The sequence below is a fragment of the Melospiza georgiana genome, chromosome 19 (assembly GCF_028018845.1).
Source record: "Melospiza georgiana isolate bMelGeo1 chromosome 19, bMelGeo1.pri, whole genome shotgun sequence".
NCBI classification, from domain to species: Eukaryota; Metazoa; Chordata; class Aves; order Passeriformes; family Passerellidae; genus Melospiza; species Melospiza georgiana.
Window position 1 is genome coordinate 8,979,366 of NC_080448.1, and position 25,520 is coordinate 9,004,885.

The 25,520-nt window shown below is 53.5% G+C and overlaps 1 protein-coding gene across 3 annotated transcripts in view; it reads right to left on the reverse strand.

Annotated features, from left to right (window-relative positions):
- The window catches only part of SMG6 (SMG6 nonsense mediated mRNA decay factor), a 108,827-nt gene that overhangs the window by 47,448 nt on the left and 35,859 nt on the right, over window positions 1-25,520 (reverse strand). For all 3 annotated transcript variants that reach the window (XM_058037450.1, XM_058037449.1, XM_058037448.1), the window contains exons 11-12: window positions 7,173-7,289; window positions 6,507-6,675 (exon numbers count right to left, since the gene is read on the reverse strand). In XM_058037450.1, coding sequence (XP_057893433.1) covers window positions 6,507-6,675; window positions 7,173-7,289 — 286 coding nt within the window. The remainder of the gene's footprint in view (window positions 1-6,506; window positions 6,676-7,172; window positions 7,290-25,520) is intronic.

The window sequence follows — 25,520 nt, forward strand, 5'->3', positions numbered from 1 at the left end:
CCCAGTGCCCTGCTGGCAACTGGGCTTGGCTGCCTGAGGCCAGTCACATAGCACTGGTGGGGCCCCAGGGCCACGAGGGCTCGCTGGGATGAAGGAGGTGCAGAGGCATCAGCAGGGAGAAGAATGGGAAAAGTGCCCAAAACTGCTGGGGAATGAGAGCACTGGGGTGTTGGGGACAGGCAGAGCTGCAGGGGACATTTCCAGGGGGCTGGGACAGCCAGGTGTATGGGGCTGTGCTGGAGGAGAGGGGAAAGAAACACATTGTAGAGAGCTCGCCCATATTCCCATAAAACAGAGCTGCAGGCAGGGGATGATGATGACAGTGAGGGTGAGAGGGAGGCAGAGGGCAGTGGCAGGATGCTGGGTGGGCTGGGATTCACTGCAGGGCCAGGGTGGTGGTGGCAGGAGTATCAGCACAGATAAAGCACAGGGAGCATCTCCCTCCACAGGGCTTGGCATCCAAAGTCAGCAAAATGCCACAGGAACAGTCACTAAGCTGGCACTGCTAATGCCCCTGCAGGCACCCAGCCCAACAGCTCCCTTTCCTCTCCCCCAGGCAGGGCACCCCCCACCACCCCTGAGTGTGAGAGCAGCCCCTGTCCCTTCATCCTTCACCTACAGCTTCACAGTGCCTTGCCACATCTCCCATTTGCCCTGGACGTGACAGATTCCCACCTTGGGCTCACTTCAGTCAAACCTCAGGCTGTGCTGGCTCCCTGGGTAGCCAGCTCTCACTGCACTGCTACCCCAGCAGCACCCTGCAGAGCCTTCAGAAAGCCAAGAAAGAAGTAGTGCTGGTGTTTTTCCCTGCTTTTCTCCTGTGATGGCAGAGGCAGCACTGCAGAGATCAATTCTGACCATTTTCTGTCACCCCCTCCTCCTCTGCAGCTCATCTCCCATCACTGCCACCACCACCATCATTCACCAGCTGCCACTGCTGGCAAAGCCAGCGAGGACAAACGGCTCCCACTGACACCTACAGCCCTGGGAATCTCCTGCTGGGACGTGCACTTGCCCTGGAAGGTCACACAACACTTGTGAGCCCTGTCAGCCTCCTTCTCCCCACTGCCCAGGACCATTTCACGGCCACCCCCAAGCATTTCTGGCTTATGTCACCCCCACGATGCAGCAGTGCTGGAGCCTCTGTGCAGAGCCCAGGCAGCTCCAGGTGCCTGGAGGCTCTGTGCACGCACAGTGCCACGGCTTCACTGTCCCTGTGAGGAGGGAGGCCCCGAATTACTGACACTGAGCCCAGGCACGCAGCTCCAGGTACGGGGACGAGGCTCCCAGAGCTTTTAACCGAGGAAGCGAGAAGGGGGTGAGCGCGAGGTCTTTCCTCAGAACGGGGGTTCATTCCCTTCCCCACAGACACATTTACATTTGCTTATTCCACTAGGACGGGAAAAAAAAATAAGAGTTAATTTCTTTTTTATTGCCTCAGGATTCCAGGTTTAATGTAGCTGTCAGTGTGAGCGCAGCCCAGCTGCAACGCCGACGGACACGGCCCGGCCAGGCAGCGGCGAGAGCGCAGCGAGCTGGACCACAGCCCTGGGGCTGAGCACTGCCCCAACGAGGCTGGGGAGGGCTCCTGGCAGAGACAATGCCCAGATGGGCACAACCACAAGGCAAAAAGCACAGAGCAAAGCACAGAGAGAGCAGAGGATGCCAGGGCGAGCCTGATGCTCACCGAATCCCCGCCATCCTCACCGGGGGCGCGCGCTGCCTGGTGATTAATATCAAGCACAATGACCCCACGTTACAAGCCTGCGGGGGCCTGTGGAGGTGGCCATTTCCTGTGTAATACCAGCTTGTTTAAACACTAACATCCAAGCTGCACAGCTGCAGCACAAACCCGGGAAGCGGCGCAGAAGAAGCCCTGCATTGTGTTCCCAGCGCTGCCGTGCAGATGGCAAACGCCTCGGGCTGCTGCTCCTGGGGCTGGCACTGCTGGATCCCAGTGCCCACAGGATGGATGAGCTGCTCTGCATCCTCCTCCTCCTCCTGCCTTTCCTCTCTCCTGGACCACGGGAAGCTGAACTAAAAGCAGCTCCTTTGCAAGGAGTAAAAAGGGTTGGCCATGGGGGTTTTTCCCAAAGGTCTTCAGCAGCCCTGGTGTGGGCTCAGACAGAGCAGGATGAGGTGGTCACAGCCCTTGTGCATCAGTGATTTCCCCCACTCTGCCCTGCACACGGTCCCTCTGGCCAGCTAGGCATCCATAAACCCATTCCTCTCTCAGGAACCCACCTTCTGAGCTCCTTTACCCAGGAGAGGTGCAGTCTCCTCCCAGCCAGCCCCTGCTTTGCCACAGCCCCCTTCTCCACAGAGACTTTTGGCTTCTCTTTTGGTTGACTTTATCTCCAATCTCAGCCAGGTTTACCCTACTGAGACACCTCTGAACCCTGGCTTTGATGTCTCGATAGGGAAACTCTGGTGGCCACAGTTACTGAGGATGGGATCTGCAAAAGGGATTTTCCATTTAGTCTCCAGCAAACTCCAGCAATGTCTTGGCACCTCTGTGCAAGACTCTGTCCATCCCTCCCAGTGGGAGCTGCCATCTCAGTGACACTTCTCCGCGAGAGCGAAGTGATGAGAGCAATCTGGCACATCTCTCTGGGAAGGTAAGCTCTAGAATGTGCTCACAGCTTTTGGATTTAATTTAATACTTGGTTTAAATTAACCATTTTTAAATGCTTGCAGACAGTCTCCACAAACTGAGAGGCCCTTGGCCCCGTGTGGAAGGAGCATGGATTTGCCAGGGTCAGCCCTGCAGCAGTGTCTAGTCAGTGGCTTCCCCATCAGTCCTTGTGCTTCATTTAGCAGTGGATTAATTGTGGCAACAGAACAGAGCAAGGAGCAGCTCTGCCCAGCCCTCTTCACCTTCCTCCCAGCCACACATCCCAAAAGGGGATGGAGTCACTTACACAGCAGCCTCCTTGGAGATCCACCTTCTGACCCATCTGCTGCCAGTATCTCTGCCTTAGGGAAGCCACCCTGCTCCCTTTTTCCCAGAATCCCTGCTTTTACACCCCAATCTCTGCAATTCACTCCTGGGGACATGTGGTCTCAAAAATGCTTTTCCAACTGCCTTAAACCACCACGTGCAGAGAACTCGACACAAGGTTTGCCATGAAACATGAAGACAGAAATTAATTTTAAGATACAGGAGTATCTGCTTGCTGCTAGGAGACCTGGCAACACCTGGTTCAGAAACACAATTCCTGAGGCACTGAAGCAGAGATGTCCAAGGTTAAGTTTAGCTCCTATGCTGGAAAGACATGAGGAAAGAGTCATGGAAAGCTTGCTGAGCCCCTCTTCCAAAATAGGAAGGACACCTTTCACCTCTCAAATTCACACAGAGAGGTAGTTAGGAAGTCCAACAACTGAAAATCTGTTCCAGAGCATCCCCTGAGCCGTGATGGCCATGCAGTGTGGCCAGGAGCTGCAGGAGTGCACCAGACCAAGAAGAAGGGAGGATTTGGGGAAAGATGCAGCTTCTCGCTTGGGTTGAACTCAAGACTGCTGAGCCCCCAGGTAGGGAGAGGCTGCCTGCCAGGAAGCAGGGTTCATTCCCAAGCTCCCACCAAGAAAAAGGACCCTGAAGACACAGCCTCCTGAGCTCTCATCCCACTCCACAGAGCCCACTCCTGCATGGCTCACATCCATCTGCCGGCTTTCGGCAGCGCTCACCCCTCACACCTTTCCCTCCGCCTCTGTCCAAGGGGGAAAGCAGCGAGCTGAGGAATTTGGTGTGGGGTTGGTTTTGCTTTTTTTTTTTTTTTTTTTGCCTTTTTTTTTTTTTTTTTTATTGTAAGGACTCAAATCCAGCAGTGTGATAAATGCATCCGAGCTACAATTAGGAAGATATATAGCATCAGAACGCGAAGGTCTGGGCAGCGTGGTGAAACGCGGGCTCTCCAGAGCCCCAGCTATGTTTCCCATTATGTAACCCTGGTCATGGGCAGACAGCCAGACTCCAAATGAAAAAGAGACTCTGGCTTGGCACCGTTTCTATTTTCCTATCCTCATTCGGGGTCAGCGCAGTGTCATACAGCTGCAGAGAAAGCTCCGGGGATTAAACCTGGGAAAGACTCCAAGACCAGGACCCGGGTTCAAGTACCAGCTGAAAGCAATAAACCAACTGCCACAGCTGGGCTGAGTTTAGACGTTCTCAAAGTCCCCCAGCTCTCTCCCATATGAAGAAGGAGCGATTGCAAACATGGCAAGCGAGGCCTTGGGACGCACAGCCCCAGCCCAAAGCTCTGGCTGAGCCCTGCCAAGCTGCCCTGCTGGCCACGAGCCCAGCCCAGCATTCTGGCCCTGGATGAGCTGCATTTGATGTGAGCTCTGGGCTCTGAGTGGGCTTCCAGGTGGGTATGAGGCCTGTTTTTTCCAGAAGCTTTAGCACGTTCATGGCATCTCTGCAGGGCGCTGCTGTGCTTCAGGGGATTTCCACATCCTTGCTCTGTGCCCATGCCACCACAAGAGACAAGGAAAGTGGTTTAAGAGTATCCAACCAGCTTCTCTGTTGGCAGTGGTGGATCTCACAGCACATCCCAGAGGAATGAGCATGTGTGACACAGCCCAGGCCCCTCACTCAACTCTAACTTGGCACCTGCACTTGCTCCTCACGTGCTCTCCCTGCTCCTGAGCTCACCCTGCCCAGAAACCTTGGCTTACTCCACCACGCCTGCTGCTCTGACCCATGTTTTACTTCTCAACTTCTTTGAAGCTGTTCCTATCTAAACGCTTGGACTCGGTGGCTCTACCTGGTTCCTGAAGAGCCCCAGGGCAGCCAGCAGGCTTGTGTCAATAAAGAACTGAAACACTAACCCAGTGCTCTCCTTTTCTTTTCCTATCCCCAGGGCAAATGTTGCAAATTCCAGGTCATGCCCAAGAGCAGAGCTGGCTCCCTGCTGCTCATCACTACCTGCATCTCCATGGAAGCTCAACCAGGGTTGTCCTAGAGTCCTGGACCACCAACACCCATCCATACAAGAGGTCTGGGCTGGAAGAGCAGCGTGGCTAAGGCAGATTCTCCATGAGAGCCAGAGAGTGGAGGAGCTGGGAGCCAACATGGAGGACAGGATGGGCATGGTGGGACAAGAGGGAGACCCTCCATGGAGAGGCCAAGCAAGACAAGAGATACTCATTCCTTCATTGAACACATCAGGATCTTGTGGAGTAGAGTCCCCAAACTATGCCCACCACTCCTCCAAGAGCCCTGCTGTGGGCTGCCACCACCACCACCATCACCACCACCAGCAGCAGCATCTTCTCCCACCCCAAGGGGCAAACAGGAGCCTGCACCTGCTCCATCACCTCAGGGGGACATTGTCACAGCCCTGTGCCCCACAGGAGGAGGAGCAGCTGGTCCCAGGGCAGGCGCCGAGCGCTGGCTGAGTGAATCCAATCACAAATTCCATCTTGAGGCTGCCCCTGGCCAAGGGCTCGGCGCTCCCTGCGAGGGGAAGGGGGGATTGGTGCAGCCAGGCTCACGTGATGGATCCCAGTTTGAGTTCCTGCCCAAAGATGGGCAGCAGTTCACATGAGCAGGCAGCGGTCCCACACCGAGCAGCCGACAAACAGAAAACAGACTCCATCTCCACAAAATGAGGCCCAGAACTTCCTGTGTGAGATTTCCATTTCCTCAGCCAAATGAAAAAGAACTGGAGTAAGAGGCAATAAACCAGGAGAACGGGACTGGACCTGACGCACGGAGAGGGGACCCATTAATGGTTAAGCCACTTTGCTGGATTACTCTTAATGCTCCTTCCCATCACCCAGGGTTCTGGCTCCTTTGGATTAACAGTAAGACGTGATTTCAGGCTCTGGATCCGGAGTACCGGAGGCAGATGGAAAATCCTGCGGGAAGGCAGCTACGGAGCATGCTCAGAGGCCGTTTGCATACTCCATACTTGGCCCCTTCGCTCAATTTTCTGTCCAAAAATATGCAAATTGCCTAGTCCACATTATGGACTAATGGGCTGAAATCGGCCAGTTTAGAAAATTAACCCTTTTGGGTGTTGTAGGGTAGGGACAAGCGGTTTCTGAAGCAGAGGGGAGGTGGCTTTTGGAGCTCCAGGAACAGGCAAGCTGCTCCAGGCTAGCCCAGCCCAAGCAAGGTTGGCCTGACTCAGTCAAAAAAAAGGCAATGAAATGCTTATGCTGGAAATGGAGTTCCCTCTGGTCCAGAGGAGGGCCCTGCCCATCCAGCTGAACACCCAAAGGAAGGGTATCCCAACAAAACCAGATGCACATCCTAAGCAGAAAGTCAAAATCCACCTCATAAGTCATCTTCTAACACATGAAAACATAGGGCAGCCTGCAGGCACCCTCCAGCCCCACTCACACATCAGTGAAGAAGTCACTGTGTCACCAAGGGTGACAAAATCCCAACATTCCCTGGGCAGTGGGCCTTGCCTGGGTGCCACAGCCAGCAGTAAAGCATGAGCAAGGGGGAAGCATGAGGAGCTCAGGGAGGGAGCAGAAACCAGAGGTGCACGTACTGTTTGGGGAGCTCAAGAGCCGTTGGAGGAGGGTTCCAGGTGTCCGGGTGGCCAAGCATCCAGTCCGACCAGACCTTCACGCTGGGCAGCAGCTCCTTCAGGTCCTGGGGCAAGGCAGAGACCTTGATGTCGTCCTCCTCATCCTCCTGCTCCATCTCTTGTGGCTGAACTGCAAATAGAAGACGTGAGAGCTGAGGCAGCTCACCACAGCCAGGCTCAGGCAGGGACTGGGAAAGTATGACACAGATCCCAACATCCCAGCCTGGGACGCACAAGGGAACAGCCACAACCCACAGCAAGCACAAAGGCAGATCTGTTCTCCCTCCATGGACTGCCCTGGAGGGCAAGCCAGGGTGTTTGTGATCCCTTTTCTTGAGGGCAGCAGGGTGCCACTGCACCAATCACAGAGATAGGATTCCCAGGTGTCCCAGTTTTGGGAAGTTTCCCAGTTGCTGGCAGAAAGCATGGCCTCAGTCTATCCCTTTCTTCCAAACATTTCTGTCAGCACACACCAGGGGCTTTGCTGCAGCTGAAACCTGGGCAGAGCTTGGGATGCTGGGGGAGAATCCTGAGACCCCAAGAGACACCAAGGGATGTAAAAACCAGCCTGACCCCCACCAGGCTGCCTCGTGGGCCCCTGCAGGGGTCCTGCTGCTGAGCCCTTACCTGGCACACATTCCCTCAGCAGGCTGGTGCACCTCCTCACCAGGAGGGCAAACATGGAGAGCCCCAGGGCCGTGGCCTGTTCCTGGATGACGGAGCGGCAATCCTCGGAGATGCACTCTAGGAGACACACAGGGTGTGGGTCACAGCTGGGTTCACCTTCACTGCCCCCCTTTCTGCATCCCCATGAGGGGCAGGGGTGAGCAATTCCCTGTTTTACACCTGTCCCAGGCACAATTGTTCCATGTAGGGAGGAAAAAGGTGGTGAGTGGCTGCTCTGGAGTGGGGAGAGGCTGCAGCCCCCCTGCCCACACCATGCCCAACCCCATGGCATGTGCTGAGCCATGCTGGCACTCAGGGCTCCCAGCACAGAAGCTGCTGCTGGGGGCTGATGCCTTCCCCTGAGGAGGAGGGGATGTTTAAGTGTTAAAAGGGTAATTAGCTACATGTTTGATCTCTGTCCCTGCTGGAGTTTTAACCTCAGCAGCTGAGGAGGGGGCTCCTCCCATTAGTTTCACAGTCACACAACAGCTTGTCAAGAGAGCTTAATTGGAACTGTTACTCAAGGAGATGCCACACGACCACAGCTCTTCCAAAGAGAGCTGGCTCAGAGTGAGAGCAAATCCCCCCAGCCAGAAACCACTTCTGAGGCTGCTGAGAGCAGCGGGGAGCTGGCTCGAGGGAGCTGCCTGGAGCCAGCCTGGGTTAGGCTGGGGAGGCCAGCAGTGCCTGGGACATGCCAGCCTACCCCAGAGCTCTCACAAGGGGTTTAAGCCTTAAGGGAAGCCTCTGCCCTCCCAACTCTCTCTATTCCCCATCCACACCCTCCCAGGATGTGGGGGAGTAGCTGGCTGGGGAGAACCCACACATTTACTGGGTTGTACCCATCAGTGCAGTTTGCTCTGTGCAGGATGCTCCTCCCTGGCTTGCTGCAGCATCAGAGCTTCCACCTGAGAACAGCTGCCCCAAACCAGGCAGAGGATTTCTACAAACTCACAGCTACTGACTCTGAAGGGGTGGGTGAAGCCCCAGGGCTGAGTAAAGAAGGGAGAGCCCCCAGAGCCCCCCAGCTGCCAGGCACCTCTGCTGGAGACATCAGCATGGAAGTGTTGGGAGCTCAACTGCCCAGATGTGGCAGAGCAGGGATTCTGAGCAAAGATTAGAGCAAGAAGATTAGAGCAAGACACTGAGATCACATTTAATCTCGAGCTAGCAAAACACCTGAGGTGCACAGAATTAAACAGTGGGGTTTTAAAGACAGATCATTTCAGAGGAGTGGGGTGGGAAATTAAAAACATCCAAGAAAAGACAAGAACGCACCAAGAAAATACAGGAAAAATAAGGAGAAACATCTGAAGGGTGGATTGACAGTTCTTACAGCTGTCAATGAGTTCAGCACCCAGTGTGGAGGGTAACCCAGGGTAGCACCAAAGGCACTGGCAGCTGTAAGAGGGTGCTTTGCTCGTGGAGCCAGGCTGAGCTGGTGCTGCAGAGCAGTGGTAGGAAGTGCTGTACTACAGGGGCTGTCAGCTTTCGGAGGAAACATAAAACTAAAGATGTGACCACTCTGGGACAGTAAATCTCTTTCATGAAGCCTTTCCCACAATTAAGAGTGTTAGCCCCAGTGCTCTGGCCACAGTCCAGTCCAAGAAATTGCAGTCATCTTCCCTGAGCTCCCTCCCCCTGCACTCGGGTGAGATGCTGTGAGAGTCTTCCCTTCTTGTCTGAAATGGACACACAACAAGACCACGGTGGTCCAGCCACCACATCTGAGTCTGGCAAGTCCCCTGGGTGGTGAAAATCTCTGGGCATTTCAGCATGGACCCCCACACTTTGAGTGGGCAGCCCCCAGGACTCACTGTGCTCACAGGGACCCCCAAACTGAGCTGGTGCAAAAGCTACAACCTGACCCCTCCAAAACAGGCAAAGCTTAAAACATCTGCTGCAGTGCTTGTGATGGTGAAGGTGATGAGCATCCCATATTTCAGGGTGTATTTCAGAGATACAGAGACCAGTGCTCTGTAGTGGCTGTGGCCAGGCTTGGTCCCAGCCCTTCCCACTGCCACCAGCAGCTCTTGCTGCAAGCTACAAGCTCCTCACACAACATTTAACAGCCAAAATACACTAAAAAGTCTCCTGCACTTGAGCTGTAGCAGGTACAGCTGTCCATCAAACATCTTGTGCTGCTGCAATCATTAACTGTGTGCCCACCAGCTCATAAAGGTGCCCTGATGTACCCCAGCACTGCTCAGCCCTGGTACAGCCTGCAAAGCTGCCCTCTGTGCAGGTAAGAGCATTAGGACACCCACACTGAAGGGCTGCTGTCACACAGCTCCAGCTCAGCTACCATGGGTGTTGTCAGCTCATCATTAAACTCGTAAAATGCACAAAACTCCCCCAGTCCTGCAAGTTCATTCACTGGATGAGCTCATCAGCCTCATTCCCAGGAGGCTCCTCCAGCACAGAAAGACAAACATCCAGGTGGGTGCTTGTTCAAGACCCCTCAATATGCACCAGCAAAGGCTCTTAAGAGCTTCATTGTAGGACAAAAGAGGAAAGCACCATAAATCAGGAGAAACTTTCTCTCTGCGCCTTTTCACCACTTTCCTTGGGAGGCTGGGAGCTCTGGCTTGCCCTGAGCTGGGAGCCAGTGGCCGGGGCTAACAGAGGATATGGGGACAAACTCCAGGAGACAGACAAGGTGAGGGTAGAATCAAAGAGGAAAGCACTTGAAGTGTTTAAACAGAAACTTGTAAAATGTTTTGAGCGATGGGCAACAAGGAACCCAAATCTCTGGACCCACTCAGTGTCTGAGCCTACCCTGGCACTAAGAGGAAAAGATTTTGTAGAAAATATGCTGAAGTGAGGGCTGGAGCAACAAATCTGCTCTGGAGCCCACAGGGCACCATTACTTCTGAGCTGAGATGGTAATTACATCTGTGCTGCTGGTAATGCACAATAAGACACAAACTTATTGGGAAAGAGATGTTTTTGGAGGATGGAGTGACACTTGGGTCATTTCTGTCCCTGCAGTTGCACAGCACTAGTAAAAATGGAGATACCAGCTGCCCCAGACCAACAAGAGCAGGCAGAGAGATCCTGACTGCCCAAATCAGAGCAAACTGTAATTCCCAGATGTTTTCCCAGATGCACAGTGGGTGCAGGTGAAGCAGAATGAGTGTCAGGTCCACAGGCAACCCTGCAGGCTGCCACCAAAAGCTCGGTGACAGAGACTTCAAGTGGCATCAATGGCACCCCAACAGCTAAAGCTGCCACAAATCTACTCCACTTCCTCCCTGAAACCCCAAATGGGGCTGTAATCAGATAACCCTCCCAGTTCACACCCAGGCACACTGCACAGCTGGGGCACACCGTGGAGGTGTCAGGCAACTGTGGAAAGAAATCACACACAAAGGAAGGGGCCACGAGGTTACAGGCTCTGAGGTAGCTGGAGCTGTGGCTCCTCTGTGCCACCAGCAGCCACAGCAGTGACACTCCACAGGAAATCATCCAACACCACCAACCACAACACATTCCCCCTCCACCTTCCTCCCCTTGTAAGCCAGCAAGCGTCCCTGTTAATGCCAGCCCTGGATAAACAGCTGCTGTCACGTCAGCTCTCAGCTCTGAGAACACCAGTGCTCAGCAGGCTCACAAATGTCACCTCTCAGCTGTGCCACTGCCTTCAGGGGTGCTGCGTGGGCGCAGAGGCAGGTGGGCAAAGCTGGCACTGCTGCCTCAATAACTGCTTGTTAAACCACAACCTAAGGTCAGGGCTCCTGCACTCAGAGCCAAGACTGACTCAGGGTAAATGCACAGCCCTGTTTGTGCTGCTGTACCAACACACAGCCCCTGGAGCCACACTGCAGCCAGCTGAACTGGCCTAAAAAGCCTCCTTTGGGGAGTTTCCTTAAGCTGGAGCTGTTTCTTGACCACTTGTAGCCCCACATCAACATCAGCAAAGCTCCAGTCTGTGGAACACTGCATGGGGCTAGGAAGGAGCAGGCAGAGCATTTTAAAACAGTCACCAAACACTTTGAAACAACTGACTTGCACTACCCCACTCCTCATAGGCTGAATTTGCCTCAAAGATCTGTATTTCTGCACCAGAAAAATAAATGAGAGCCCTGCAGGCCCCTGTGAAGGTCAGACTGGCAGCAGGTCAAAAGCTGCAGCAGTTCTGAGCACCCTGCCTGATGCTCACCACTTGTCAGCCCCTTTTTCTGGCTGGCCCAGACTCTGCTGAAGTTTCCATGGTAGGTGCCTGTGTCAGCCTGAATCCTCCTGGAAATCTTCAGCCAAAACAGCTCAGCCACTTGTGAGAATGAGGCTAGGAAACAAGATAGTGGCTTTCCCTTGTTTGTAAAAAATCACTTACAACCTTTTCCTTCAGCTAATCTAGCAACTGTAAACCCTGGAACAAGGATCTGAGATTTTGCTGCAGAATAACCTTTTTAACAGAGAGTTTTCCTGTCCTACTAGAAATCTGTCCACACTTAGCCAAGCTATAAACATCTGAAAGACAGCAGTTTTTCCAAACTCAATAGGAATTCCTTTCAACAGTTAAAACCTGCTAAGATTTCACCTTCCTGAGCAAGCTCCATCTTCCTACCTCCCTTTCACCTGTATTACAGGAATTCCTTCCACAGTTAAAACCTGCTAAGATTTCCCCTCCCAGAGCAAGCTCCATCTTCCTACCTCCCTTCACCTGTATTATAGGAATTCCTTCCACAGTTAAAACCTGCTAAAATTTCCCCTCCCAGAGCAAGCTCCATCTTCCTACCTCCCTTTCACCTGTGTTACAGGCAGCAGAGCAAGTGCTCTGCTCCCATCCAGCAGGTGGGGACTCGTGTAAAAATGTCCTTGTATGAGTGCCTTGAGCTGGAGATTGGAGCCAGGCTCTGAAGCAGAGCCCAAGGGTGAGAGAGGGAGAGGGATGGGATGGAAAAAATGGGAGCTGATGAGCATCAGACTGCAAGAACAGAGCAAAAGCAACCGGGAACCAGCAATGGGTCGTTTTTCTGAAGATCAAGAAGAGGAGTCCTCCTGTTTCTTTGCATGTAGGAAAGGGTTTTTTTCCCCAGCTGAGGTCTGGGCTGCACAGAGAGCGCTGTTTCCCTAGCAGGAGGCAGTTTCCTGCAGGGACTGCAGGGAGCTGGGTGGATCAGCAGCTGCAGCGCCCTCTGCAAGCTCCTACCTGGATCCTCCCGGGCTCTGCGGGCTCTGCTCCCACCCAGCCCTCCTGCAGCCATAAATCTACCTGTTCCACGGGGGAGAGGCTGAGAGGCAGGGAGAAAAGGGAACTTTTGTAGCGGGGAGAAAGCAGTGTTTCTCTGAGAACGTTATATTCATGGAAAACATAAACCAACTGTCGTCAAAGTCGTCTGAGCTCAGGAAATGGAGCGGCCGGGAGAAGGCTGCCATGTGGCCGGATGTTATGTATTTCTAATTAGTGCTATACATCTTTCAGCAGAGAGTGTCCTTTTGCTGGGAAACACAACGCGCTGCCCTTGTTATTGTAACTGTCAGGGAGTGCTTAAACAGATAATCTCCAGGAAAAGTGATAAACACATCCCCTCTCCCGCTAGGGTGTGCAAAACAGCAGTGCCAAAGCTTTATTAGGGCAGCACGACCAACCACAGGAAATGGGAATGGGAAAAGAGCAAGGGGCAGCCGCCCACGAGGAGAGGGATCTGCTGGAGGAAGCTGCTGGTGGCTGCTCCAGTGCCATGTGCCGAAGGAAATCCTGCGAGGGACAACCGGGGCACAGCCAGCACAGCACAGCACACGTGGGCTGCTCACAGGGATGGGGCAGTGAGGGCCCCCAGCTGTTGTGCTCTGAGTGTGCCCCAGTTTGGGTGGAAAGGAGCCACAGGAACCCCCAAGCTTACAAGCAAGCACAGGACGTGCTCCTCCAGCCACCCATCCCAGCTAACTAAACACAAGGAATGCTGAACCTTCCACAGTTAAAACAATCCCAGCCAACACATCTCAAAGGAGAGCAGATTCCTTTGATTGAAGCAACCAGAGTGCCTCAGCCAAGGGTCAGGAGGGCTCCAGAGGGACAGCCTCCACGCTGGCCTCTCTGTCCCCACCTGAGCTGTGCCTCCAGGCCGGGAAGCCCAGAGCAGTGCTGGCAGCAGGTGATGCCAGCGCTGGCAGAGCAGCAGGGATGTGCTTTGCTCCCAGGGAACAACAGCTGAAGCCACCTTTCCTGGTGACAGGGTGAAGGACTGCATGGGAAGGCACTCAAAAGAACGAACAGTTCCATGGCCACAGTCCCAGGGATGACATAAGGGGCTGGCCAGGGGACACAGGAGCTGCAGGAGCTCGGTGAGCACAGGGCTGGGGGCGAAGGCACCCGCCTGATGTGTCAGCACATCAACCCTGGAGGCACAGACAACTGATTCACCAGCTGGCTGCTGCCCCGAGGGGAAGAGACCCGAGCTGGGGTCACCTCGGAGCTGACACCACCTGAAGGCAATTCCTCTGCTCCCTCACTCTCAGACAGAGCTTTCCCCGAGGTGAGTCACTCCCTGCTGCCAGACACAGCCCTGGCACGGCTACAGGGCAGCAGGAAATGGGTGAGGAGAGAGCCCTGCTGCCGGCCCGGGCTGGTGGAGACCGCACACAACCACGGGAATACAAAGCAGCAAAAGTGAGGGGGATGCTCACAGCTGTGGGGCATTTCCCCAACACCCCCTGGAAGGGGAGCTGTGAGTCACTGGCACTCCCAGCTCTGGGAACTGGCGAGTCACACACGCACTCATCTGCCCCCTGAGAGAGCCTGGGAACTGCTCAGCCCTGCCTGATACCCTGGGAATGATGGGCAGCTCTCCTGGAAGGATGCTCCCACACTCTGAGCACACAGGATGGCAGCTCCAGTACTATGGCCGAGCTGAGCATCACCACCTGCAGCACACAGGGCTGGACCCCTCCCCGAGCAACCTCAGGATTTTAGTAATAACCTGCATGCCCCCAAACCACCTCCCTGCACTGATGTCCCCCCGTGGAGAGGCAGGAAGGCCCTGGGAAGGTCTCAGTCACAGCAGCAGCAAGGGGAACTCGCTGCACGTGTTCCCAGAGCAGCTGGGGCCGCCCAGGAGCCCGCAGCTCCCTCTGCAAGCCTGACTTGTCCGAGGGAAGGAAGGAGGGAGGCCTAGGAGGTGAGGAATGCCGGGGGCCTGGGGAGGATGGAGCAGCTCTCCCTGTGGAAGCCATTAGATATTCAACACTTCATTTGTTTCCAGCCGTCCTGGACTGCAGCGCTGGGCTCTAGGACGGGAGGCTCTTCTCTGACGTAACCAGGAAGCAGCTGCAAAATTAAGGAATCCCTCATGACATCATAAAAAGGGTCGATGGTTTACAGGGGAAGGTATAAAAATTAATGACATATTCCCACCCGAAGCAGAGAGCCTGCCCAGGAGGCACAGGGGAAGCCATGCTCTGCCCAACACAAAGGGGCTGCCTGCCCCAGACAGCTCTGGGCTGCCAGCTCCCTTTGGCTGATCCAGGAGCTTGTCTCTGGCTCTCATTGTCCCTCAGCCCAGGCAGGGCTGGATCCTTGCACCTGGGGTGCGATAACCAGCTCAGTATATCCTTCCTGACCCTGATGAACAAAGCTGTAGGGAATGGCTTTAGGGACAGCTTTCTTGTGTACTCGGGGCTGGCCAGGAGTCAACGACAAAAAACATCATTGTGAAGTGACTATTAATAATGCTAACTTAATAAGAAGTTATTAATTTCCACAGGGAAAGCAGACACGTGCACGGAGTGTCCCCAACACCCCAATTTCTGAAGCTCTGGGAGACCAAGAGGACCTGCAAGAGGAGGCAATGGCACAATGTCCCTCCCCAGCACACAACCCGGGCTAGGTCACAAAGAATGACATTAGCCTTGAGGACAAGCACAAAGCCATTTCCACTTGAAAAGGGAAAAGGATAGTGGTTTAAAATTAACTACAGCCTTTTCCAGGAAATATCAGTGGAAAGAAGCAGCCATTTTTAGAAATGTTATTCTCAGAAATTTCCTGAAAAGACCCATCAGTCAAAACACAGATTGAAGCCATTTCCACTTGCACTGAGCAGCACTTCAGAGCTCTCCCTACACGCTTGGGGTGCTTGACCCAGCCAGCAAGGGCAGGCTCCTGCTCTGCCCCCCTGACCCCAGCAGGGCTGTGGGAGTCAGTTTGGGATGTGGCACAGCCCATACACAGTCAGACACACTCCCCCTGCCTGGGGAGGCACATCCATCCCAGTTGTCACCAGTCACATTTGCACTGAGACACGCCAGCCCCTGACCATCACAGCTGGAGCAGAGGCACCTCCGGGCTCAGCCATGCTGGCAAACCTGGAGAACTGCCAGAAAAACTCTCATTTCTCAGCACTGCCCTCACTCTGACGCTGGCACTTGTGACAAAGGCACAGCAAAGTGCCAGCAGTGTCACAGCAGATCCCCCAGAGCCACAGGTTCTGTTGCCAGCAACTGACAGCAACGTGAGTTTGACCCGTCTGGCAGCTAAAAGGCTGGCAAATCTAAATGTATGTAACTCCTGGCTGGCTCATAAGGAAGTGTGTCCCTTTCAAGCTGGCATGCCAGCTCATCAGCATATCTATAGCTCCAGACCAGCCTGGCACCAGCTGTCTCTTCCTGTGGAGGGAATATTTGCCATAAAATGCACAAGCAGGATGTGTTCAGATGAAACAGGGAGTGAAAGAAGAAAAATCATGGATGATAGAAATGGAAAGGGGTTTTAGGGGCACTGCAGTGATGCAGAATGGAAAAAGAAAACCCCTGATGGCCTATCCTCTGTCTGCACAGATCTGTCAGCTGTTTTTGAAGATGCCAGAGCTATGAACCTCACCAAAAGAGCCAGTGAGGAGTTGGGAAGCTCAGCTGGGTTACACAGCAGCATGGCAAGAGCTACCAGCATCCCCCCAGGAGCTGTGTGTGCCCAGCCATAACTGTGTCAGATGTTATTTACAACAGGGAGGAGGTGTGAACAGGGCTTCCCAAGAGATTTCCTCCAGCCCTGAGGGAAGTTTACAAATAAGGACAAATAACAGCAGCAAATAACAGGCAGCATTTTGCACCCCCCAAGCTCTTGCTGGGGGTGGGCATGTCCTTGGCAGCAAAATGGGAGCAGACAGCCTGGAACTGGCATCCTTGGGTGTGAACCTGGGTGAACAATTTGAGTCTGCACTTAAAGCTCATGAGAGCAAGTGCCTGCAGACAGGAGCATTCAGAGAAAGGAGCCTTTGATGGGGCAGGAACTGCAAAGTGTGGAGCTTCCTTTTCAGCACATTCCCTCCTTTGCTGCTCATCTTTCTAGGGCTTCCTGAGGGCCCACTGTTTGCAAAGCAAAACATGAAGTGAAATCCGTGCCCTCCTCCCAGCTCTTGGGAAGCAGGAAATCCCAGGGTCTTCATCAAACACTTGCAAGCCTGAACTGCCTCCTCACCTCCCACTCCAGCCCTGCTTGGTCCCCCCAGCCTCCCTGGCTGATGGCAATGGCACCCCCAGCCCCAGGACACCCCACCAGGAGGGGCACAGCCCAGCCACTCTGCCTGCAGTGATGCTTACTTAACAATTTCCATTATAAGACCTCGGTTTCAGTTCCTAAGAACTTTGCCAAACTTTAACCATTTAGGATGCAATCCTTCATGCCAAAAGCTTTCCTCGAGCTAAATTTATTGGGAAAATTTCAACTACAAAGGTTCAGCCATTTGCCAGAATGAGGTTAGGGAAAATATATTGTTCTCCTCAAGTTAAAAATTCTTTTGACCATTTCAGCAAAATCCCTAGCACCTTCACACTTGGAGCAGGAACCAGAAGTTTGGCAGGGGACAGCAGAGGGGTCTGGGTGTGCCTTCTGTCATCTCCATCCTGCTTTGCCAAGGTGGGGGCCTATGGAAATTGGGGTGTTTGCTATCAGACAGCTCTCATGCCACTCTGAAAGCAGCAGCTGCTTCACCTGCTTGGACAGAATAAACCAAGCCAGGTGAGGCAGTGGGGAAGGAAAAGCAGGTGGGAAAGGGGGCTGAAGCAGCACAAGAGAGGCACAGCACAGCAGCCCCTTCTCCAGCCCCTCAGTGCTCTGCTGGCACCATCAGTGGCTGCTCTCCCAGAGGATCCCATCCCCACACATGCAGCATCCCTGGCATGGCAGAGCCTCGTGTGGTGCATCCAGACTCACGTGCCAGCCAAGGATCCCAGATGAGCTCAGCCTGGTTCCACGGGGGAGCTCGCTTTTCTGAAAACTATGGAAACTGAGCAGAAACTACACATGCAGAAAAATCTCAGAACACCAGACTTGGAGGCATCTCTGCAGCTTCAAGGCAAGTCCATCGCACTTACTCACCATAAAGCCGTCCTAACGACACGTCACTTTTTCTCCCCTCAAGGTACCATTTTCAGTCAGCACAGAAAATTAACAGGCAGCAGAGACCCTCCTGCAGAGTGTTCTGATGTGCTGAAATGTGCATGTGCTCAATGAGCCTCAGGGCTGCAGGACCAGGTCATGGTTTGGGGGATTAAGATGGAGAACTTGATTCCATTCCTCGCCTTGGTCCTGAACTTTCAGGGAGATCCAGAAATCCCCTTAACTCCTCCCAATGCATGTGCTCAGCTATTTTTGTGTCCCTGACTTGTTAGCTGGCTGGTGACACAGAGGGGATGGAATTTGCAGACACTGGGCAACTCTGCTTTGAAGGATTCTCTTTTTAGGAGCGCTCCATCTTTTGTATCTTTTGTATCTCAAGGTGGGCAGACAAGGGACTAGAAAATCTGGTATTTTCCTTAAGCTCAGTTCTCCATCAGTACCATGAAAAAAGGCACCCAAACCCAAGATTTCAGCACGCATTAGTGAGTTTACCATCCAATTATTTACACCTGAATCTTGTAGATTTTCCTACACTCCAAGGGGCACTGAGTACAACAATAACTCTTAATCAGTGGCTTCTCTGAAAAACTCCCATGAGAATGGAAAGAAATTTTATAAGCAAAAGGACAACAGGAAAATTGAGCCTGGGAGCTCTTTGTCATCACCTTGTCTATCACAGGAGGCTTTGTGTGCCTTACACCACACCTGAAGTGCCACTGGGTGCAGCCTCTGAGGCTTGCTGTGTTTGAAATAAACCCCTAAAAATGCTCCTCATGAAGTTACAGCCAGATTCACCACCCAGACCTCTGGTGGTGAATGAGGACTGTAGTCTTTTGTGGAAATTTGGGAGAAGTTCAGCTGCGGGTGGTGCCACGCAAAGGGAGGTTCTCAGGTGGAACAACCCCTAAAAATGCTCCTCATGAAGACACAGCCAGATTCACCCTCCAGAGCTCTGATGGTGGATGGGGGCTGTGGTCTTCTGTGGAAATTTGGAAGAAATTCAGCTGCGAGCGGTGCCACACAAAGGGAGGTTCTCAGGTGGAACAACCCCTAAAAATGGTTCTCACAAAGATACAGACAGACTCACCCACCAGATCTCTGGTGGTGAATGGGGGCTGTGGTCTTCTGTGAAATTTGGAAGAAGTTCAGCTGCCGGCAGTGCCACACAAAGGGAGGTTCTCAGGTGGAAACAACCCCCAAAAATGCTCCTCATGAAGACACAGCCTCAGGGAGATTCACCCTCCAGACCTCTAGTGGTGAATGAGGGCTGTGGTATTCTGTGGAAATTTGGAAATTTGGAAGAAGTTCAGCTGTGAGTGGTGCCATGCAAAGGGAGGTTCTCAGGTGGAACAACCCCTAAAAAGCTCCTCATGAAGACACAGCCAGATTCACCCACCAGATCTCTGGTGGTGAATGAGGGCTGTGGTATTCTGTGGAAATTTGGAAGAAGTTCAGCTGCGGGCGGTGCCACGCAAAGGGAGGTTCTCAGGTGTCGAGCAAGCGATTCCCTGTGGGAAGGGCCGTGACCACAGGCACAAACCCACAGCACGCAGAGAAACCATTCCAGGAAGTTCAACATCCGAGCCCCCCTGTTAGAAAATACGATCTCAGTGCTCCAACAACTCGCATGGAGCCGGAGCCTCGGCTCCCAGCGCACGTGCGGGCTCACACAGGCGATGGAGCACTCGGCAACTAAAGAGCCTCAACCCTCCACATTCAAACACATCACACTTTTATGCCAAATTCCTTTTTTCCCCCATGGTTTGAGATAGGATTGGCACAACTGTGATATTCCCTGCAGCTCCCGTTGGCCATACAGAGGGAAAGGCTGTGCTGGGGGTTGGTGGGCTGGCCATGGGGTGCCCCAGCACCCCTTTTGTTTGCTGCTGTGTCTCCTGGCAGGAGGACACGAGGGAGCTGCAGGCTCCAGCGCCGTTTCCTGCAGAGATTTGAAAACCTGTTGCAGTTCCAAAAGTGAGCTTCGATTTCACTGTGACCAGCAGCTCGGAGACTCATAGTTACTATACAGCCGAATAAAATATTTTTTCATAAATTTAACGCCAGCATGTCTGTGTTTGGAAACTTTGAAAATCCATGTTGTATGGTTTACTGCACTGGAAAAGGTGCCAACAGAGTTTCAAAGGAAGGGAAGTGTATAACTGTTTCCTTTCAAATGTATTTTCCAATGGGATCCATTGAGGGAAAAGGCTGGAACTAACTAAAACATTATTAAAAACTGTTATGAAAAGAGACAGAGAGATGGAAAAAGATAGACAAAAACTCCAATACACAGCCGAAAGGGAGGGAGGGAGACAGGCGGCAAGAAAGGGGATATGGGCAGAAAGACACTTTGGGTGGGGAAAATGGGGCGAGACGGAGAGTTTTAACTGGCAGTCACCCTTCGTGGTTTCATATTGTTGCAGATCAATTGATCAGGATTTCAAGTGCTGCTGGCCCGGTGGCACAAGGCGAACCACAGAGTTGGCTGCGAGCGCAGCCCTCGCGAACTGCTGACCCTCAGTTTTCAAACCAAAAATATTCCTTGGGAAACGGTTACACCAGGTCCCAGCCCCGAGGCTGCCAAGCAAAAAGCAAGCACTACGGACCTGAAGGAACGCCCCGAGTAACTTACACCAAAGCAACAAGCAGGGCTAGTAGCCTGAAGTAACTCCCTGGTGTGACTCAAGCGGCAGGAACCGCGCGTGACATGTGTGCAGAGGGGCTTGGCTCTTCCGTCCTCCCGGAGCGGGGAGTTCTCCAATCACCCTCCGTCGGGATGAGCGTCGGCCCTCAAGCCGCTCCCGCTCCCTTGGCCACGCTCAAGCTGCTCCAACCAAGCCTATAAATACCAAAGCCATCGGGTCCATATAGTGCAGTCACAGCCTGATTCCAAACCACCGCTCCGGCTCCAGGCGCAGCCCTGGGTTTGCTGCCCTGCGAGCAAAGGGGGAGCCAAAAGGGGCTGAGAATGCACGTTTTGTCAAAGGCTTCAGTGCCCCGGCCATCAGGAGGCTGCCAGGGTCGGGGCTGGATCTCTGTTGCTCTGCCAGGCTTCAAAGAGCCAGGCCGGGGGTGGGCAGAGCTCGGCGAGCGCCTGCAGAGCTCCAGGCCTGTGGTTCCACGGGGTGTAGTAACCCTGGGCTGTAGCACACATGTCGAGGGATGAGGGGAAAAAAATAAACAGACAGACAAAAGAATGAGGATGCTCTGCCAATTCCAATTGTGCAGCTTTTATTTTAAATGCTTATCAAGCTGAGAAAGAGCAGAGTTCTTGGAAAACAAGGTTTCCTTTCTTCCCATGCCAGTGTCAAACACCCTCAAGGACGGGTACAGCACAGGCGCTCGCTGCCGGCCGCCCTCTCCGCAGCCGCCATCCCGTCCCGTCCCACCCGCCTCGGGAAGGGTTTCCAGCTCACAGTCCTGGTGTTTCTGGTAAAAAGATCTCTCTATGAATTTTTTTTTTACTATATATATATATATATATATATGCATGTGTATGAAATTTTTTTTTATTAATCTCCAATCTGGCTGGGTTCAAATTATGGCCAATTACCCACCAACACTTCTCGCTAATAAAATAAATTTTTACGGGCCCTAATTACTGCTTTCGCTGAACTGCTCTACAGGAAGCAGAGAGGCTGTGGCTCTCCAGACGGCAGCAGCAGCCGACAGCAGGAAAGCTACGGCGAGGAGCCCGCGAGTGAACAGAGGGGATGGAGGGGGAGCGCGGCGCGTGTGCCATGCGCACGGCGCTGGCCCGGCCGTCAGCCCCCGTCAGCCAATGCACCCACCACCTGTGACGCAGGGCTGCTGCTGCTGGGGACAGGAGTGACGGCCGCAGCTCCACGGACGCGAGAAGGAGGGGAAATCGTGTTTGGAAAGGGCTGCATCAATCACACGTGACGGAGAGGCTGAGCCGCCTCCCAGCGCGGCACAGGGGTCCCCCCGCAAGCAGCGCACAGGGGAGGCGGCTTCTCAAGCCCGGCGCCCACCTTTGGTTCTCTCTGTTCCAATCGCAGCTAATTGAAGGAGACACAAATAGCAGGAAGGCAGAAAATCCCTCTGAGAACGCAAAGCATCCAGCCTGCTCCCTGCTACACACACACACACACACACACACACACACACACACACACACGCTGCTGCCTGCCAGCACAGCGCAGCCCCAAGGGGTTCCCGGGTGTGACAAATGAGCAGAACCCACCGGGTGACTGCAGCCCGCAGCCCGTCCTGCCTGAACCCCGCTGCTCCGGGGGAAGCAGGGAGAGCAGAGCTGCTGTTCTCCGTCAGGGAACACCCTCCGAGGCAGGAAAGCCGTGGCAAAACCACCGGCTGCTGGAGCCCTCTGGAGCGCGGCTGCCACGCAGGTATCCCGGCTCAGCTGGGGAAACGCGGCTCTGCAAGATTGATTAATTTTTTTTTCCCCTTTCTTAACCGGGATTACACTAATTTCCAAAGCCTAATGGAGTCCAGCTGTGATGGGGAGGCAACGCTGCAGTAGTACAAAGACCTTTGCACGTTGGTGCAAACTTGCACAATGCTCAGCACACACACAGACACACACACACACACAAAGCCCTATAAAAAGGATGCACTGCAGCGGGATATTTTTAGTCTTGACAATACAGCCCTAAAAATACGACTTTGCTAATACATCACTACAGAAATATTCCCAGTGTCCATTCAGGAACGGTTTAAAACATTTATTTTTGTTTCCTTGTGCAATGGTCAGAGAGGAGGGAGAAAATAGAAACTCATTGATAAGAGGAAACGAGAGAGACATGAAAAATTGAAAACTACCTAAAAGCTCATGGAGAGGTTTATTTTATTAGTTCTTAATAAATATCTTGCAGATTTCCTCAGGAAATACACCAGATCACATGTAAAATAGTTTGGTACTGATGTCAACTGTGTCAGCATATGAAATCTATTAGGGTGAAGCCACAGCAGGGTGATCAGCGTGCTGAAAAACTGCACGGCACTGAGGCGAGGGGGGGTGGGGGGAATCTCACGGCCCTTCCAAATTCTTCGAGAGGTAAAAAAGTCAGCCAAGACGCAGAGAGAGAGAAAAAAAGATCCCACATCCTGCTTTGCGCTGCCAGCAATGTGAAGTGCCCAGAGATTAATTCTATGTCTGGCCTGGAAATGTGACTTTAAAGCATTGGAGGGAGCGGGGAGGAGGAGGAGGAGAGAGCAACGAGAAGGCCAGGAGGACCGGGACTGGCACCGTGCCACCGACCCCCCTCCCGTCCTTCCCAAGCCGTGTTTCAACGTAGACAGCAGTAAAGCCCAACAGACGGCAGCTCCCGGGGCTGCCAGGGCCTCGCACCAGCTGGGGCGCGTCTCCCGCTCCCCGTGCAGATGGGTTTGGGAGCATCACTTCCTCTGCGCTGCTTTCCGAGCCACCCGCGCCCATGTGGCCGCCTTTGGCCGCTCTCCGCCGCGGCCCCGAGCGCGCCTGGGGCCCCCCGGGCGGGCGGGACGAGCTGCTCGGCTCCCAGCACCAGGCACGAGGGTTGTCAGCCCTTGGCTCCTCGGGCTGAAGGGTTTATGCTGTTCCCAACCCGCCTTTGGCAGCCGGAGCCTCCTTCTCCATCCCCTGTGCCATTAGCCGGGGAGCAGGCGCTGCTTTCGCAAGACGCCCCAGCTCTGCTGCTGGGGCTGGCAGAGAAGCACCACGAGTTCACTGAGCCAGGGTCAGGGGGCCAGATGATCCCAGGAGGGATGGGAGAAGGGGGAATGGAGAAACTCCACAGCCAAACCCATCCCCGTCGGGTATATTCTTCCCATTCCACAGTGATGTGCTCCTGGCTGCTTCTCTGGGGTGGGACTTGAGAGACCCAGGGCAGACAAATCACTTGTGCCCTCTGTGTGTCACCTACCAGCCAGCCCTAAGGCCACCACAGCCACACCAATCAGCATTAAAAATGACCCTTCCATTAGAGATGGGCCATGTTCCTTCAGGGCTGTCACTCAGCTGGGGTTAAACTGTCCTGGTCAGTGAAGCTGGAGTGAGCATCACACAGCCAGGGTGACACCTGAAGGTCACACCTTCCTCCTCCTGACTGTCACTTAGCACAGGCAGAGCCAGCTCTGTGCTGCCAAGAACCCAGTGCAGGGCACACACAGCCTAATTTGGGAAAATAAAAGATCCCCACACCTAAACCTGCATTGGGTCACCTCCTCAGACACACTCAAGAGCAGAAACAGCCTCGGCTGTGCTGCCATTCCTGATCTCAACATTAAGGCAAGAAGAGACCCCAACAAGCTCCCCTAGCACTGGGCACAGCATTCCCAGAGGGAGTGCAGGCCGTGAAAAGAGGAAGGCAGGATGGAGCTGGCAGGGGATGAGGCTGTGGGGCAGCCCCTGGGAAGGAACTGCCCTCACTGAGCTGGCAGGCTGCACCCAAACCTGCACAGGGCACGGGGCGGGCAGCCCCCCCTGCCTACACCTGGAAGGTTATAAAACAGCCCCTCAAGCTCAATCAGGAGTTTTACAACTTCACAAAGCAGCATAATTAGCCTAATTATACAGTGTTCTCTCAGAGAATTAAACAGAAATACAGTAATTGACTTGGTGCTACTTAAAAGCATGAGGAAATCAAAGGTGCAAGGCACATTAAAGAATCAGAAATATCTCTTCAAAAGCAGAAGGACTTCCTGTCACGCTGCAAACATCTAAGGCTTCACCAAAGCTGCTGCACCTGGTGCACCTCACTCTGCCTGGCACCCCTCTTTCTCCACCACCAAACGTGGGAAGATGCAGAGACCTGGGCAGCTGCCTGAGCACCTCCTCTTGTTCCACAGCAGGACAGACAGACACAGTGTGCCACTGCTCCATTTCCTGCCTTTCATTTTACACAGCAACGCTGCTTCTTCATCCAAATAGTGTCTGGTCTCTGTGTTTGCAGAGCTGGCCATGCCTTGGAACCACAGCAAAGCCTGTCCAACCTCACCTCACCTGTCACTGATTGTCCTGATTTGCTGCTTGGGCTCCTGAAGCTTGGCTCTAAAGCAGACTCAGGCTTTGTGTTTACAAATCATTTCCCCTCGATTTGTTGCCCTGAAATGAGATCCTGCTATCACCTAATGGAACAGCTTCAAGGGCAGATGTAAGGATGTGCTTGTGTGACAGGCAGACCAGGCAGAACCCCCAGCAAGCTCATCTAACACCACTTGATGTGGACTTTGCTGCACTTGAGCTGGAGGGCAGGAGTGGAGAGTCTGACACACCAGCAAACGCTCAACTTTGCTGGAAACCTTTCCCTCCCCTGCCACAAAGCCCTGCTCAATCTTTTGCCTCCCAAGCCAAGGTCTAGATTTCAGAAACCTGAACTGCCAGTGGAAATTCCCTGCAGCGCGTTGATTATTGCATCTCCTGCTGGCACTTGTGGCAAGGGGAAAAAAAAGTCACATGGCTTTCTGGACACACGTTTCACTGAGGAGTCTTGCATCAGAGGGCAGAAGCCAGCAGCCAGGAAAATAACTCCAATTACGGTAAATAAATCCCCAAATATGTGACAATCTGCCTTTTAAACAGGAAACAGAGGGGAATAAGCAAAGGAAGACTTTGGTCTAAACATTGCTGCCACCAGCCTCAAGAGCCCGAGAGCAAGACTCTGAAGACACGAATTATTTTACCTGAACTTTACTGATGTGTCTCAAGTCCGAGACAGCTTCCTTCCCTGAAGGGAAAGGCGTTGACAGTTCCCAGCAACTGTGCCAACCTCCAACACTCCCAGTGGCTCAGAGGAGAAACCCTGGAGGGTCAGCTGCCATCTCTGGACACGTACGTGTCCCTCAGGAGGCTCAGCACAGGAAGCTGTGTGGCTCCTGACATGAGCAATGCAGGTAGAACTCCCTGCACCACTTCAGCACTTCCTCCTACTCACACACCTCAGGGCATGGGTTGTGTCTGGACACAGGGAGTAGCAGATATCACTAAATAACACTAAATTCAGTGTTAAAGC